The sequence below is a fragment of the Megalobrama amblycephala genome, linkage group LG22 (genome assembly GCF_018812025.1).
Source record: "Megalobrama amblycephala isolate DHTTF-2021 linkage group LG22, ASM1881202v1, whole genome shotgun sequence".
In the NCBI taxonomy this organism is placed as follows: Eukaryota; Metazoa; Chordata; class Actinopteri; order Cypriniformes; family Xenocyprididae; genus Megalobrama; species Megalobrama amblycephala.
Genome location: NC_063065.1, coordinates 10,095,008 through 10,113,585, shown reverse-complemented (window position 1 = coordinate 10,113,585; position 18,578 = coordinate 10,095,008). Strand labels below are relative to the sequence as shown.

Here is an 18,578-nt window from a genome sequence, read left to right as displayed (position 1 = left end):
TGCTGACGACATTCAAATATACTCTATCTGTATGCTATCTCTATCTCTATCCACTCAAATTGACAAAATCTCTGCTTGCGTACATAAAATAAAAGATTGGCTAACCTCTTATTTTTTGAGATAGCTTGTACTCTTATTAAAATTTACATGTTGTTTTCGATTCAACTCTCTCCTTTCAGGCTCTTATTAACTCTGTCAGAAAATCAGCATTCTTTCAATCACGTCGCACTGCCGAGCTTCGTCATTTCATTAGTGTCAAAGATGCCGAAACCATTATCCATGCCTTTGTCTCATCCCGCTGATTTATCATTTCCAGATTACAGTATATTCAAAACTCTGCCGCTAGAATACTCACCTAAGTTCTTCATGGAACCATCAATGCCAATAAAAAAACGTTATTATTAAGAGTGTAGATAGGAGAAGTAGATGACTTCTTTTTCTCTTCCTGTCCTACAGAAACTTGAAAAAGGAGCTGAATGACATACGATTTGAGTTCATGCCTGGCAGAGGTAAGAGCATAAAGACACATGGCTAATAGTCTAGCAATAATTGCACTTGAATATATCCAAACAATACACTTGTAAAGGGATATAAGGGATAAAGTGTCACCCTAAAATGAAAATTCTCTCATTTCCTCACCCCAATGCTGTCCCAGATGTATATGACTTTCTTTCTTCAGATGAACATAAATTAAGATTTTTAGAATGCTATAAAAGATACAAAATGCAGGTGAATGAGTCCCTCAAAGTTGACACTTGCAAACATGCAAAACATTGTATTTGTAGATAGTATCCCTTTAATGCAGATGTATTCCCAAGCTGTCTGATTTTTTTTCCCATGACTCTGAACACCAAATATTATGGTTGACATTTGTCAAGGGCGGTGAACATCTCAATCAGTACGATTTACGACACACTTGGGCAGTTCTTTTGTCCAATGTTTTTTTTTTTTTCGCTTTAAAAATCTATTTAACGTCCTTTTAGAATCAGTTCCTGTTTATCTCAGTGTTTTGCCCTCCAGCAGAGAGAGGCCAAATCAAAGCAAGAGCAACATTTTCTACCCCATCAGATGTCAAAGAGCCTGCATCTGCGTTTTGTCAGTGCCATGTTGTGAATTTTCCCAAAATAAAACATTTAGAGACATGCACACAGCTGGCCTGATGTGGTGTGTGAGAATGTTCCTCTGCCCGAACACGTCTTCATTCTGCTGTCTGTACTGACTACATGATGTGTGCAGCTATTAAGTTGTCAGCCTCATTCTGAAAGATCTACAACCTTGTCAGTTCAAATATCCAGGAGGTTGTAAATCGCCAGAATCAGAGTTTGTTGATCTAAACAAATCATTTTAAAGTGGAATAAATGCATCACGTATATTTTCTCTGTCTGTAGACACAGCAGATGGGGTTTCTCAGGAGCTGGTATCGGCTGGTTTGGTAGATGGCCGAGATTTAGTTATAGGTAAGTATTCTTTTGTGGAATTAAAAGAAAATAAATCGTGATTTTAAATAATTTAAAATGGTAAAATAAAACTTAAAGTAAATCATGGTTTTAGTCCTAAACTTCTGTTTTGTGTAATTTCAGTGGCTGCTAATTTGCAGAAGATAGTTGAAGAGCCTCATTCCAATAAAAATGTCACATTTAAACTGGTGAGTGACTGTTTAGTTAAACCCAAGTAAAGACCCGTTCACATCAAGGACAATAACCATATATATATATATATATATATATATATACACTGCGTTCCAAATTATTATGCAAGTGACATATCAGTAAGATTTCAGTGCAATAAACATTGAGATTTTAGTTTTTCTAAGAAAATGTTTGTTTGTTTATTTCTCCATGTCTTTTTAGATAACTGGTATCAATCTCAGACAAAATAATTTGCCAGATCTATGGAAACCCTACTTAGAGGTTGTTCCACATTATTAAGCAAGTCACAGTTCTCATGCAATATGAGGAGGAAGAAAGATCTTTCTGAAGATGAAAAGCATGAAATGGTCCAATGTTGTGCAAAAGGCATGAAAACAACTAATATTGTGAGAAAACTGAATGGAGATTATCGAATTATCATAAGATTTGTGAGTGATTTAGAGCACAGCAGAACTCATTCAGATAAAGGCTTATTAATGAAAGTTCCTGACAAAAAAAATTAATTGTATTAAAAGGGCAGCTATAAAAAAGCCAGTGTTGAGCAGCAAACAGGTATTTGAAGCTGTTGGTGTCTCTGGAGTCTTGAGAACCTCTCCATGCAGGCTGGCAGTTGTGCGTAAAGATGCATTTTAGCCACTCCAAACCAAACCTCACAAAGAGAAACATTTACAGTGGGTGTAGAAATACATTTTCAAACAGTTTTATTGCTGTGGTGTTTTTTTGCAGCATGGGATAGTGCATAGTGCATTGTACAATAGTGCAGTTGTACAATTATACCATAGCTGAAAATGACCAGTTATGAACTCCACATATCTTGCAAAAAGTCATTTTAATACCCTCCATCTCACTTCCCAATATTCCAGCCCAAATCATCACCCACCAGCTCCTTGCTGACGTCACAGTCTTGTTGGAACGTGGTGGCCATTCACCAACCATCCAGAAATCCATCCATTTAGACCATCCATTGTAGTACGGCATTAGTCAGTGAATAAAACTATTTAAAAATGAGTCTTCATGTATTTCTAAACCCACTGTAAATGTTTCTCTTTGTGAGGTTTGGTTAGTGATGGCTGAAATGCATCTTTACGCACAACTGCCAGCCTGCATGGAGAGCTTCTCAAGACTCCAGAGGCACCAGCAGCTTCAAATACCTGTTTGCTGCTCAACACTGGCTTTTTTATAGCTGCCCTTTTAATACAATTAATTTTTTTGAAAGGAACTTTCATTAATAAGCCTTTATCTGACTGAGTTCTGCTGTGCTCCAAATCACTCACAAATCTTATGATAATTCGATAATCTCCATTCAGTTTCACACAATATTAGTTGTTTTCATGCCTTTTGCACATCATTGCACCATTTCATGCTTTTCATCTTCAGAAAGATCTTTCTTCCTCCTCATATTGCATGAGAACTGTGACTTGCTTAATAATGTGGAACTCTAAGTAGGGTTTCCATAGACCTGGAAAATTATTTTGTCTGAGATTGATACCAGTTAGCTAAAAAGACATGGATAGATAAACAAACAAACATTTTCTTAGAAAAACTAAAATCTGAATGTTTATTGTACTGAAATCTTACTGATATGTCACTTACATAATAATTTGGAACACAGTGCGTGTGTATATATTATATATATATATATATATATATATATATATATATATATATATATATATATATATATATATATATATAAAAGAATAAAAAAGAATAACAGAGTCCACACCACAACTATAACGATAATGGCACAGACAAGCAATATCATTGGAATCACTTTCAGAACTATTTTTTCCAGCTGATGTATGATAAATCAGAAAGTGATAAACCAGCAAATCTTTATTATTAAAGGGTTAGTTCACCCAAAAATGAAAATTCTGTCATTTATTACTCACCCTCATGTCGTTCTACACCCGGAACACAAATTAAGATATTTTGATTAAATCCGATGGCTCAGCGAGGCCTCCATTGACAGCAATGACATTTCCTCTCTCAAGATCCATAAAGGTACTAAAAACATATTTAAATCAGTTCATTTGAGTTCAGTGGTTCTATGTTAATATTATAAAGCGACGAGAATACTTTTTGTGCACCAAAAAAAAAACAAAATAACGACTTTTAGTGATGGGCGATTTCAAAACACTGCTTCTGAGCTTTAAGAAATCGAATATCGAATCAGTGACTCGGAGCGCCAGTCACGTGATTTCAGCAGTTTAGCCATTTGATAGGAGATCCGAATTTCTGATTCGATTCGTAAAGCTCTGAAGCAGTGTTTTGAAATCGCCCATCACTATATTGTTGAAAAGTCGTTTTTTTTTTTTTTTGGCACACAAAAAGTATTCTCTTCCCTTTATAAGATAGAACCACTGAACTCACATGAACTGATTTAAATGTTTTTAGTACCTTTATGGATCTTGAGAGAGGAAATGTCATTGCTGTGAATGCAGGCCTCACTGAGCCATCGGATTTCATCAAAAATATCTTAATTTGTGTTCGGAAGATGAACGAAGGTCTTATGGGTGTAGAAGGACATGAGGGTGAGTAATAAATGACATTATTTTCATTTTTGGGTGAACTAACCCTTTAACTGTATTTATGATTTTTCAGCTCTTTTTGCCTAAAATGATCTCAATAGATCTTTAATTGCTCACTGTTGCAGTTAGTCTGATGCTCCCAGCCATGTGAGCATGACTTGTTGTGCCGCTTTTGTGCTTGGCCCCCGTAATTGCTGCTTGCAGCTATATTTATCTGTAGATTTTGTTGTGAACGGGCCTTAAATCCTCAACGGTGTGTTGCAGTAACACGTCATGCGTGCTGTTTTTCAGGCCTCTGGTGTTGAAGGCTCTGAGATTCCTGATGATGTCAAACTCTTGGGATTTGCTCAGCTCAGCATTAGCTAAACTTTGGCTCTGTGCGGGACCATGACTTGCCTACAAATGTGAAAACAAACCAACACTACCAACAGAATGACACATTGATATTTTTTTCCTCTCTCAATTGCCCTCAAGAAACCACTGTTGCCAAAGAGAAAAGTACCATTGCTCAACCCATAGGATTTCAAACGGCCCATCGGCAGAGTTGCACAAAGATGAAATTGATCAGAATTTGTAGGAATCCATTAAAATAAAGTTTACGATTTATTCGTACAAGGATGCCGTTATCGTAACCAGATATAACCTTAATGCTCTTTTAATGTTTCTCTTTCTTTTCCTCTTTTATGTTTGTTCTATTTTTGCACATTCTGAACTGACACCCAAAAAATGAAATGTAAAAATGCCTCCAATTTAACTACTGAGTGCATGTGAGGAGAGTGGTGTTAATAGAGGAAATGAGTGAATGGGTTTGCAGTAGCTATAGAATTTTTTTTTTTTTTTACTTGTATTTTTTCTATGCCTTTAAAGAGAAGCCGCTAGCATGTTTTACCAGACCGCTTGCATTATTTACCTAGGTTCATTTAAACCAGCTTGATGAACATTTATAGAGTCTGGTTTAGAAATTTCAGAGATTATGGTTGCGCTCAAAAACAACCTTTCCGCCTGTTATTCAGAGAGTCTGATTCCTTCATTGTACACTGGCTAGTTTCAATACAAACACAAATATCCTTTAGTTCAAATGCAACACACATTCGCTGAATAAGATTAAATTATCTATTCAGTGTCACTGAGGCTCGACGAACACTCCTAAAGTCTGGTTTATTTTGCTGCTTTTCCCTTGTTTATTTTATTTGTGTGTGTGTGTGTGTGTGTGTGTGTGTGTGTGTGTGTGTGAGTGAGTGAGTGAGTGAGTGTGTGTGTGCTCAACAGGGCACATTTGCAAATGTTACTATCCCACGCTGCTCTAAAAGTTATTGCCTTAATGTTTCTACACATTTCTGCATCAACCATATCTCTCCTTTTTTTAGATTTCACATTAATTTGTGCATTTTGGTTTTAAGTTTTTGATTATATCTGTCACTTCTTCTCATTTTTTATAAGTCTCTGTTTAAGCGATTAAGATTTTCGAAAAAGGTAGAAGTACGTGAGGTACCTGATGAAACTTTGGTGTTTGTTTTTTTTTTCTGTTCTGGAATTGAATTCTTAAGTATTCATGTGTATTTCTGATCTCGATTGAACATGTAAATAATATAATTTGCCATTGGTTTGATTTTATATGGGATATTTGTCTCATGGCCTATGTGTTCTTCATAAATACGGTGATGGGAGGTGGTGTCGGTCACAAAAGACACATTGTGAGTTTTGTTGGTTTGTCTGTTTGTCTATGAGGGTGCCTATAATCACAGCGGGATCTTAGGTGGCCTATATTTGCCTGATGTTTCCAGCAGGTCTGTCCTAAACTGCTGAAGTTCTCCTTAGAATTTATGTGAGAGGTTGTTTACTTCACTCAAGAAATCTCATTAAACATATCGCTACCTGTGTGCAAGAACAGCCTGGAATAATCTTAAGTATCTTAATTAATTTGAAGCAGTGTTTCACCTGATTTTTTTTTTTCCTTTGACCTTTTTGACATTTTAAAATATATATATATATATATAAAATATATTAGCTATGCACGATATATCAGCCAATAATCAGTATTGATTAGCAAATTTTCGCACTTTCAGCTATTGGCCAATAGTTAGGGCCGATATATCCTGTCAATCAAAAGAGGCTTTGGGTAAAGAAAATGATAAGATACCAGTTTGATGTTCAATATTATTAGTAATTATATGATTTTATAACATTTAGTCTTCAGAATTTAGTTGTGTTAATATTAATGTGTTTATATTGTGTTTATGTTTATAACTGATACCAGTTACTCTGAAACAAGTTGATGAAATGGAGAGAATAAAGTTTTTATTTGCATTTCTTTCGAAATATAATAATTAAAAATATAATTATCAATTATAATGAATTTATCATTAATTTAAAAGAAGGTATAAAATGCAGAACCCCCAAACTATCAGTATTGGCAGATATCACTCTGAATTATTGGCTATATGGAGAAATTTATTATCGGTGCATATTAATTATTATTATGTATTAACATGAACTAACAATGAGCAATACATTTGTTACCGTATTTATTAGGGGTGTGACGAGATTTCTCGTCGAAGCGAAAAGTCTCATGATGTTGCCATGACAGAGTGTTAGGATGATTAGGAAAGAATATGCCACCGCTACGTTTACATTACGCCTCCACTGTCCTTTTGCTTTGTGTTTAAATAAAAAAACATTTAATTAAGTTGGATAACGGTCGCCGCCGCTCCATATTTACAGAGTTACGCGCGATCGCTGAAAGTGAAAGTAAACGCGCGCGCATTCAAACGCGATTTCAATACCCCACATTTTGAAAGCGGCTCCCTGATGCATGCAAATATCTCTCAATATGAAAGCTATTTTAGGCTGGGCAGTGTAGTTGTAACCATCTCTTAGCTCTGTATCAAAGAAAAAGTTGGTCTTATTTGCACTTTGAACATTGAGTGGGTGCAATAATGGTTTCAACTTGCAAAGTGTTGCCATAGAAATGAATAACAGTTTCTCTTAATCTTAATAAGCACAAACAGTAAGGTTTCATTTGTTAACATTAGTTAATGCACTGTGAACTATCATGAACTAACAATGAATGACTATTTTTATCAACTAACATAAAGATTAATAATAAATACTGTAGCAAATATATTGCTCATTGTAGTTGATGTTGGTTAATATGTTAATGTTAATAAATGAGACCTTATTGTAAAGTGTTACCATTTTTATTTATACTGTTTTTATGATCAGTTTGGGGAAAGGAGTTCAGTTAGGAGGTCAAAGTTGTAGAAGCTCATAAATCATGTACAGTAAGGTCTGAAGAGACTGAAATCATACAGAAGAGAAGTCAGTCAGTTGAGTTAGTGGCAAAACCTTTTACAGTACTTGAGTATTGTTGTCTTTTACTGCATATGATAATTCATACTAAGAAAGTAGAACTGAAATGACATTCATTATAAGATGATTAGTTAAAACATTTCAAATACACCTGCAGAATATTTTTTCTAGTCATGTATTTCGCCATTGAGGATTTCTTAAAAATAGTGTGTAAAAATCTTCTCGTCTCGTGAAATACCCGTCTCGTCACACACTTTTTTCCTACTTTATTTTCCAGTTTTATTGGGAAGATTCAAAAGATAAGAGGGAAGTAAAAGAAAGCTTTGACAACGCACAAGTATTTTCTTTGCACCACAAAGCTGTCTACTAAAAAGAGGAAAAAATTAATAAAATTGCTTGCATTTGAAAAGGCTAGTTTTGCTTTAAATACAGAATTTTGAATATTGAGGTTGCTATACAGCAGAGATATGGTCAACATGATTATATGGTGTATATAAATAATATCCAATCTTAGTTATATGCATTTCATAAAGTCGCACAAATCTCCTGGCTTCTTCTTAATACAGACCAGTGTTGGAGTACAGCTACAGACCGCCTTCATAGTCAGTTTACTGGTAAAAAAAAAAAAATTCTCACTTTTATTTTTATTTTCCTTTTCAATTTTAAGGGGTGTTTTTAAATGCTTTAAAATCAATAAAGAATGAACTGAAAAGGTGCCTCAAATGCCTCCTTATTGGTTCATTTTAGTTTTACATTATAGAAATACAGATTAAGAACAAACTAACATTAAAGATTTAGTTTAAATAAAGCAGTGTGACTGCTGTGATTTTAATTAAAAGGCAGACTTTATTCAGGTCATATGAAAACTTCTTGATATTCATGACTCAAAAATTCATATTTGGAATTTTTTTTTTTTTTTTTAATGTTTAAAATTTGGTCACATAGCATATCCTGTTCTTGTCACAATCGTCTTTTTTCCCTTGAGAGTGTGGCTACTTTGTTACACATTACATTGTTGCCTAAATATTGTGCTTGAGTTGACCCCACAAGCATATCACAACAGTTTACACATTACCACAACATTAAGACCGCCTTATTAACTGACAAAAAGGCCCCAGTGTTAAACTGCATCAGCCTCATGATCCAAAGTCCCTCACACACACACAAACACACACACTGCAGGAACTCTTCTCAGCACATTTTAACAGTTGGAATCAGCTTTTTAAACTACTATACCTAATTTGGCATAGGAGGATCATACTTTATTATTATGATTATTTAAAGTCTTCTGACTGTCCTTCTCGCTGTGAAATAACACTTTATCTTTGATCGTAACAGATAAGTGCGCACGAGCAGATATGCTGAACTTGTGACAAGTTTAAAAATTAATTTCTCGGACCCGCGGGTGCAGGTGTTTTAAGCGCGAGCCGCCGCTGATGGTCGCCCAGTGATCATGATAGACTTCGCGCAGATCCTGTCGTCTGTCGGCGAGTTTGGCGCGTTTCAGAAGCGCTTGCTGGTGGCGGTATGCCTCCCCAACATCTTCACAGCTTTCCACATGTTCGGTCAGGTCTTCACCGCCATCACCTTCCCACACAACTGCGACAGCAGCTGGATCTTACAGCGGGCTCCCAACCTGACAGAGGAGAAGCAGCTGAACCTCACCATCCCTCTGGACAGTAAAGGACAACATGAGAGCTGTACGATGTTCTCACCTGTTGATCTTGATCTTGATGTCATTGAAGCTTATGGAATAAACACAACGACATCATGTACCGATGGATGGGTTTATAAGCACCAGAAGGCAGCACCACCCTTATAACTGAGGTACTGAACTTTATATATCGATATATAATTTATATATGGTGCAGTTTTGGGCTTTTCTTCATTTGCTTTATAAAAGTAGACTTAGGCCCTAGGCCTAATCCTCCGGCTGTTTTTATTATTACTATTTTTTATATATATAAATATTATTAACTTTTATGGTTATGGTCTACTTCAGTTATTATTCAATGACTTTCAGAGGGATTAAAATTACACTGTCAGTAATTTTCTGGTAAAAGTTCGTCTCGCGCACGAACACGAACAATTTTGCAATTTTGATAAGTAATGACAGTGTTTGTTTTGTCCATATAGACAGCAAATTGCTGTTTGGCCATGGTTACCTCCTAAAGCAAGGCAATTTCTAACTCAAAATTTAACTTTTGGTTACCGAATCGTTTGAAAATTTATTTAGTTCATATAAAAAAAACACTAGTGCTGTCAAATCGATTAATCGCGATTAATAGCATCTAACATAAAAGTTTGTAAATATATAATAGGCTACATGTGTGTATAAGCCTACAGTATATACGCACGCACATACATACACACAAATTTTATCTTTTGTTAGATGTGATTAATCGCGATTAATCTGATTAGCACTAGTAAAAATAAAAATGTTACATGTTAAAAAAATAACTATTTCACAGACGTTGACCGCTCACCCAGCTAACAAAAATATGTTCTAAGAACGTTTTGCTAATGTTCGTATTAAGTTATGGAAATACTATTTCTGAATGTTCTCTAAACGTTAAAAATGTCCAGTTGTTATCCTTGGTAATGTGAATGTTAAAGGGTTAGTTCAGCCAAAAATGAAATTTCTGTCATTAAGCACTCACCCTTATGTCGTTCCAAACCCATAAGACCTTCGTTCATCTTCGGAACACAAATTAAGATATTTTTGATGAAATCCGAGGCTATACGATCCACACATAGGCAGCAACAACACTGCACCTTTTGAGGTCCAGAAAGGTATTAAAGCATCGATAAAATAGTCCACGTGACTGCAGTGGTTCAACCTTAATATTATTAAGCGACGATAATACTTTTTGTGCGTAAAAACAAAACAAAAATAACGACTTTATTCAGCAAATTCATCTGTCCTGTCATACTGCTACGCTATTTTCATTGCAGAGCTTCAGTGTTTATGTCTGAACCCTCGGATTTCATCAAAAATATCTTAATTTGTGTTCCGAAGACAAACGAAGGGCTTTCAGGTATTTAATGACAGAAATTTAATTTTTGGGTGAACTAACCCTTTAAGGAAACATACAATTTTATGATTTTGCAAACATTATGGAAATGTTACTTTTGAATGTTCTCTAAACATTCTGAAAAATGTTAGCTGAATGTCCAACTAAAACATTTCAGAAAAAAAACTTCCATGAACAATGCATAAATAATTTTTTTATGCTAACGTTTTGAGAACATTATTGAAGACCGGATAACTTTGAATTAACATATTAATGTTACTGGAGAACATTTTTTGTTCATAACTTGAGAACATTGCCAGAATGTTAGCCAAAGTTCTGAGAACGTTCCCTGTTAGCTGGGCAGTTTTTTTTGTTTTTTTTTATACAGCCATGTGTTATCTGTTTACATAAAACCAATGTAATGCATACAGTACATGCATCATAATAGTTTTGTGTTTGTTTCATAATTTTTCCTATTAAATTTAACTTGACAGTTTCTATTGTGCCAAATTACCCCACATATTGTTATCACAAAAGATAAATGTGTCTTTTTTTCCTGTACATTAATGGTCGAAATGTAACTTCTGTAAACGTCTTTTCAGAAACTAACTTTCAAAACGTCACCTATCCTTTTATTATGTTTTAATGTTTGTCAATTTCATACAATTGAAAGTTATTATAAACTGTAACCAGTACATATCATTTTCATTAGCATCATTTGTTTGCTGTCTTTCATCATGTTTTCTTTTCTTATCTTATCATAGTTTGACCTGGTGTGTGAAAATAAGATTTATAATGAGGCATCTCAGTCCATCTACATGGCTGGTCTTCTTATTGGAGCCCTATTGTTTGGGCCAATGGCAGACAAGTACGTGTAGAGTACAATAAACATAAGAATGATCTAAAACACACAATGATTATTTTGGAGTTTTTCCCAAAAACAAAACATACAGATTATTCAGTTTGTTTTAAAAACCCATCAGTAATAAAGGGCTACTCTTTCATGTCAAATAAGTCATTTGAGTGCATTCATAACTGTGCTTGTTAACATGTTGTTGTTTTTTTGTCACAGGTACGGTCGGCGGTTTGTCACACTGCTTTCCTTGTTCCTGCAGTTTCTATTTGGGGTGGGAGTAGCATTTTCCCCCAACATCTATGTCTACATAGCCCTCCGCTTTGTGGTCGGCACCACAATATCAGGGATCTCTATGAACACCTTTGTTCTGGGTAACACCTGTGACTCCTTTTAATACCAGTATATATTAAAAAGGCTGAAATTTAATTTAGATCATTAGATATACAGTAGATGGCATGTAGAAACCACGTTTACATGTATGCTTTAAAGTCACCATGAAATCAAAATTGACATTTATTTTTTTATGAAGTATTTATTATAAATGATTTATCCTTGGATCATTATTTTTTTTAATTCTCATGCTCTGGTAATCCTTAATTAAAGGGTTAGTTCACCCAAAAATGAAAATTCTGTCATTATTTACTCACCCTCATGTCGTTCTACACATGTAAGACCTTCGTTAATCTTTGGAACACAAATTAAGATATTTTTGATGAAATCCAATGGCTCAGTGAGGCCTGCATTCCCAGCAATGGTACTTCCTCTCTCAAGATCCATACTAAAAACATATTTAAAACAGTTCATGTGAGTTCAGTGGTTCAACCTTAATATTATAAAGCGACGAGAATATTTTTTTGTGCGCCAAAAAACCAAAATAACTTCTAGTGATGGCCGATTTCAGAACACTGCTTCATGAAGCTTCGGAGCTTTACGAATCGAATCAGTAGTTTGGAGTACTAAAGTCACGTGATTTCAGCAGTTTGGCGGTTTGATACGCGATCCAAATCACTGATTCGACACAAAAGATACGTAACGCTCTGAAGCAGTGTTTTGTAATCGGCCATCACTGATTTTTTGCCGCACAAAAAATATTCTCATCACTTTATAATATTAAGATTGAACCACTGTAGTCACATGAACTGATTTAAATATGTTTTTAGTACCTTTATTGATCTTGAGAGAGGAAGTACCATTGCTGGAGATACAGGCCTCACTGAGCCATTGGATTTCATCAAAAATATCTTTGTAATATAATTTGTGTTCCGAAGATGAACAAAGGTCTTACGAGTTTGGAATGACATGAGGGTGAGTAATGACATTATTTTCATTTTTGGGTGAACTAACCCTTTAAAATAACTTCCTGATGACATGTTACAACCTGTCACTCAAATGACATCATAGCAATAGCAAACCACAACCATCCAATCAATTCCAGTCCCGCCCTACATTTTTTCCTGTTCAAGAAGCCGTTTCACTTGGATATACATCAGAAATTGCAACTTCTGTTTCATGCCGACTTTAAACAAATGTCCTGTAACAACAGAAATCGTTGAGATCTCAGCAGATGATTATTATTTTATAATTTTATATTTTTCATGGTATCTAAAACATGTTTTAGGTACTGAGTGGTGCGGTTCAGCCAAGCGCGCACTTTTCACCATATTGTCGCACTGCTTTTATGCCATTGGTCTTATGCTGCTGTCTGGTGTGGCCTTTGGGATCCGGAACTGGAGGATTTTACAGCTGGTTCTGTCAGCGCCAGTTGGGCTTTTCTGCGTCTATTACTGGTTAGAGTTATTCTATATTAGAAATTCCTAAACGTTTTTTGTCAGCCGAAACCCTTAAAATATTTACTTGAAGTGTCCCCTGAGGTAATTGTGTTAAAGGTGCCCTAGATTCAAAATTTGAATTTACCTTGGCATAGTTGAATAACAAGAGTTCAGTACATGGAAAAGACATACATTGAGTTTCAAACTCCATTGTTTCCTCCTTCTTATGTAAATCTCATTTGTTTAAAAGACTTCCGGAAAACACGCGGATCTCAACATAACACCGACTGTTACATAACAGTCGGGGTGTATGCCCCAATATTTGCATATGCCAGCCCATGTTCCCAACATTATGAAAGGCATTAGACAAGGGCAGCCAGTAACGTCTGGATCTGCACAGGTGAATCAACAGACTAGGTAAGCAAGAACAACAGTGAAAATGGCAGATGGAGCAATAATAACTGACATGATCCATGATAGCATGATATTTTTAGTGATATTTGTAAATTGTCTATCTAAATGTTTCGTTAGCATGTTGCTAATGTACTGTTAAATGAGGTTAAAGTTACCATCGTTTCTTACTGTATTCACGGAGACAAGAGCCATTGCTATTTTCATTTTTAAACACTTGCATTCTGTATAATTCATAAACACAACTTCATTCTTTATAAATCTCTCCAACAGTGTAGCATTAGCCGTTAGCCACGGAGCACTATCAAACTCATTCAGAATCAAATATAAACATCAAAATAAATACTTTACTCACATAATTCGAAGCATGCATACAGCATGCATGACGAACATCTTGTAAAGATCCATTTGAGGGTTATATTAGCTGTGTGAACTTTGTAAATGTGCTGTAATATAATCGAGAGCTCGTGTGGCAGGGAGCACGCGAATTAAAGGGGCGGCGCGCTGAAAAAAATCAGTGCATAGTTAATGATGCCCCAAAATAGGCAGTTAAAAAAATTAATTAAAAAAAATCTATGGGGTATTTTGAGCTGAAACTTCACAGACACATTCAGGGGACACCTTAGACTTATATTACATCTTGTGAAAAAGCATTCTTGGGCACCTTTAATATTTTTATAATATAAATTAATATATGAATAATTTAACAACACATTTGCACGGTTTTCTGATGTCGGTCACGTGACATGCAAGTATACAAATAAAATATGTAACCTTTTTTAATAAGTGAATAAAGCTATTTTGATTGGCAGGATTCTCCCTGAGTCTGCCCGATGGCTTCTGACTCAGGGCAAGCAAGACAGAGCCAAGAAAGAGATCCTGAAGGCAGCCCGAATCAATGGCAGGAAGGTGCCCGAAAATCTGCTCGACAAGGTGACCGTTTTCTCTTTGTAAATAGCCAAGCTTTATCTGGTCTAAAAAAAGAGCTGATAAAAAGATCCCATTTGCCTTTTAAAACATACAGTACAATTGAAAGTAGTTCTTTAAAATGATGAATTAACAATAAAGGATGCATTATCAGATGGAAGCAGAGAACACAACTCAAACAGGCACCATGCTAGACCTGTTTCGAGTGGGTTACCTGAGAAAGAGAGCTCTCATCATGTGCTATATGTGGTGAGTTATGACAGCATTTCCTCAGTACGTAAATCAGGTTGCACCAAATGTGTCAAATTCAACAACATACAGTAAAAATGTTAACAATAAAGCATTATCACTGAGCATAAAGATGTATTTGGAATACAATCTAACTGTGAAAACACTCCCAATGTGATAAAAAGCAGCCGAATATCTTATCATATGTTTATGTTATTGTAGGTTTGTGACGAGCTTGGTTTACTATGGAGTCAGCTTGAACGTGGGGAACTTTGGCCTGGACATTTACCTGACTCAACTCATCTTTGGCATTGCAGAGTTTCCCGCCCGGCTGTCCTGCTTTCCTCTCATTCAGCGCTTCGGAAGGAGGATCTGCCAGAGTGCTGTTCTGCTCCTTGGAGGCACTGCTTGCCTGGTTATTCCTGCTATACCACCGGGTGAGGGAGTTTTTTGACCCATTGAGGGTCAAAAAATTGTCCCCAAAATGTGTGAAAATAATCAACACTGACAATGGCGGTGTCTGAAATCACCTCCCTATGCCCTCATTCACTATTCCCTACATTAGTCCACTAATATAGTTCACTTGAAGGAGTGAATGAAAACGAGTGAGTGAATTCGGACTGTGTGCACCACTTTTTGCAGTTTGTGCTTGCTGTTTAATAATCATTTGAAACTTGGCAAACTGGCTTCATTAGTAAGATGAAAAGATTAACTCTGTCATGGAAATTATGCATAAACCTTAATTAAACAATTTAATAGTCAATTAAAAAGGAAAGTATACCTGTATGATATTAAGCTGTACCCACATTGGATCAGCGGTTTGGAAAATGGATGGATGATTCAGCTGCGGGACGCGTGAATTCATTCAGCTTGACTGTCACAGTGCATTATGGGTTGGTTGTACACTCGTTATTGCAGAGAATTCATAAGTATTGTACTAGTTGGTGATTTTGTATGAATTAGTACAAATCGATTAGTACCGAAACTCACCATGAAGGTTCGACACCAAACTTAAAAAAGGGTAAGTTCACCCAAAAATGAAAATTCTGTCATTTATTACTTACCCTCATGCCGTTCCACACCCGTAAGACCTTCTTCAGAACACAAATTAAGATATTTTAGTTGAAATCCGATAGCTCCGTGAGGCCTCCATAGGGAGCAATGGACACTTCCTCTCTCAAGATCCATAAATGTACTAAAAACATATTTAAATCAGTTCATGTGAGTACAGTGGTTCAATATTAATATTATAAAGCGACGAGAATATTTTTGGAGCGCCAAAAAAAACAAAATAACGACTTATTTAGTGATGGCCGATTTCAAAACACTGCTTCAGGAAGCATCGGAGCACAGATGAATCATTGTGTCGAATCTGCTGTTCGGAGCGCCAAAGTCACGTGATTTCAGCCGTTGGCAGTTTGACACGCGATCTGAATCATGATTCGACACAGATTCATTTGTGCTCTGAATCTTCCTGAAGCAGTGTTTTGAAATCGGCCATCACTAAATAAGTCGTTATTTTGTTTTTTTGGCGCTCCAAAAATATTCTCGTCGCTTTATAATATTAATATTGAACCACTGTACTCACATGAACCGATTTAAATATGTTTTTAGTACCTTTATGGATCTTGAGAGGAAGTGTCATTGCTCCCTATGGAGGCCTCACGGAGCTATCGGATTTCAACTAAAGTATCTTAATTTGTGTTCTGAAGATGAACGAAGGTCTTACGGGTGTGGAACGGCATGAGGGTAAGTAATAAATAACAGAATTATCATTTTTGGGTGAACTAACCCTTAAACTCTCAGGAGTGCGAGAGCAGATCGATCATGTGAATTTGCTTCAAATTTACAAAACCATAAAATTCTTAGGAATTGTCATAAGACTGTGTTGAAAAAAAAAAACATTCAAATGACAAAAAACTGCTTAATAGAAAATTAGTCGGGCACTTTTATACTCTAGCCCTGCGTCTCAAACAGCTCCCTAGCTTCCTAGGTCGTGTATCAGTATACTGTGTAAATGAATGTGGCCGACTCCCTGATCAGTGCCCTGACTACTGAACTAGGCAGCTGATTGAGATGCATGCTAGATTTGTACTAGCATGAATTGGTAAAATCTGACTAGAATTAAAACTTGCGCTTTATAAGCTTTTTGGTTGTGTTGGTGCTCTCAGGAGGGCGTGAGCAGATCGTAAAAAAACATACAAATGAGATCATACTAATTCATGTGAATATGCAACTAATTCACCAAATAATAAAATTCTTATCATGAGGAACTTTCATAAGACTGGTTTGGAAAAAACATTCAAATTACAAAAACTTGCTTAAAATGAAATTTCTGTTATTAATTACTCACACTCATGTCATTCCACACCCGTAAGACCTTCGCTCATCTTTGGAACACAAATTAAGATATTTTTGATGAAATCCGAGAGCTGTCAGACTCCTCCATAGACAGCAATTTAACCTCAACTTTCAAGGTCCAGAAAGGTTTGATGTTTACGTTCAGCGCTTCCAGGTTCTATGTCAGAACGGCAGCTCATTATTGGCTCCTGCGTCAGCATCACATGCATCCGTCATGTTGCTCACGTGAACAGCGTCGGCCAACACTGAGCCAGCATTCTGACGTAGAATCTGGAACCGCTGAACATAAACACCGTAGGAGAATGACACAGAAGAGAAGATATTGTTGAATAAAGACATTATTTATGTTTTGTTTTTGAGCACCAAAAGTATTCTCTTCGCTTTTTGAAAGTGGTGATTAAATTGCTGTCTATGGAGGAGTCATATACCTCTCGAATTTCATCAAAAATATCTTAATTTGTGTTCTGAAGATGAATCTTATGGGTTTGTAACAACATGAGGGTGAGTAATTAATGACAGAATTTTCATTTTTGGATGAACTAACCCTTTAAATGTTAATTTATGTGACAGAAAATCTGTTAATACTCAACGCCATCTGCTTTTTTTTCCAGAGTATCCTGTGATTGTGACTGTGATCGCAGTGATTGGGAAGTTCTCCCTCGCTGCCTCTTTCACCATAGTTTATGTGTACACAGCTGAGCTGTACCCAACGGTTGTGAGGTATGTATGTAAAAGAGAGCCCATACAGCAACATAGTGTCGGCCTAGATCCGGCCCACATCTGGTACATGTGGATTACACGCGAACCAGATGTGGGCCGGATCTGGGCCGACATTATGTTGCTGTCAGAGAGAAACCAGCATGAACACTCACTATTTTCAGTTCTGCATTCTAAATGACTTCTCTTTCTTAAACTCAATCATCTAGGCAAAATGGAGTGGGACTGAACTCCATGTGTGCACGTGTCGCTGGTATTCTAGCTCCTCTGATTGGCTTGTTGGACGTGTATCATCCTGCCATTCCAATGGTCATATTCGGCTCTCTTCCTTTTGTGGGAGGAGCCCTGACCTTCCTGCTCCCAGAAACACTAAACACCGAACTACAGGACCACACTGACGTTCCCGTGAATGAGAGCATGTGAGTATTCTTTATATTAATGGCATTTCAACTCAACTAATCATGAAATGTCTCTTGCAATAATAAATCATGTAAAAAACATTAAGCTTTTTTTCCTCTCTTTCTCATTTACAGGGGATCAAAGAAAGCCAGTATTGAAAACGGACTGAATCAGGAGCAGGAAATGGCTCTCAGAAGCACAAAATTATGAGATTTATATTTCCATTTCAAAATGTAGTTGAAGTTCATGCAAATAGATTTATTGAATAAGTGTGGATGAGTAAAATAAGACAAACAAAGGTGTGACTGTTTACTTTTCATGCTGCAAGTATCATGTTTGTAAAGTTTTATTGATTAAAATAAATTTGTACTTTTTTTAACATTTCATTTTGAAAAATAGTAAAAATC

General features: G+C 36.0%; 2 protein-coding genes across 2 annotated transcripts in view; both read left to right on the top strand.

Annotated features, from left to right (window-relative positions):
• oxsr1b (oxidative stress responsive kinase 1b) overlaps positions 1-6,070 on the top strand; it is a 63,723-nt gene extending 57,653 nt beyond the window's left edge. Inside the window, exons 15-18 of the mRNA XM_048174425.1 lie at positions 457-509; positions 1,389-1,457; positions 1,581-1,645; positions 4,472-6,070. Coding sequence (XP_048030382.1) covers positions 457-509; positions 1,389-1,457; positions 1,581-1,645; positions 4,472-4,546 — 262 coding nt within the window. The 3' untranslated portion in view covers positions 4,547-6,070. The remainder of the gene's footprint in view (positions 1-456; positions 510-1,388; positions 1,458-1,580; positions 1,646-4,471) is intronic.
• A 2,429-nt stretch (positions 6,071-8,499) lies between these two features.
• Positions 8,500-18,567, top strand: slc22a13b (solute carrier family 22 member 13b). The gene is given in 11 exon segments (XM_048174676.1): positions 8,500-9,282; positions 9,285-9,316; positions 11,268-11,371; positions 11,576-11,730; positions 12,978-13,146; positions 14,352-14,472; positions 14,621-14,715; positions 14,917-15,131; positions 17,667-17,775; positions 17,982-18,191; positions 18,306-18,567. Coding segments are annotated over 11 exon segments (1,626 nt in total). The 5' UTR covers positions 8,500-8,942; the 3' UTR covers positions 18,382-18,567.
• Positions 18,568-18,578: the final 11 nt, after the last annotated feature.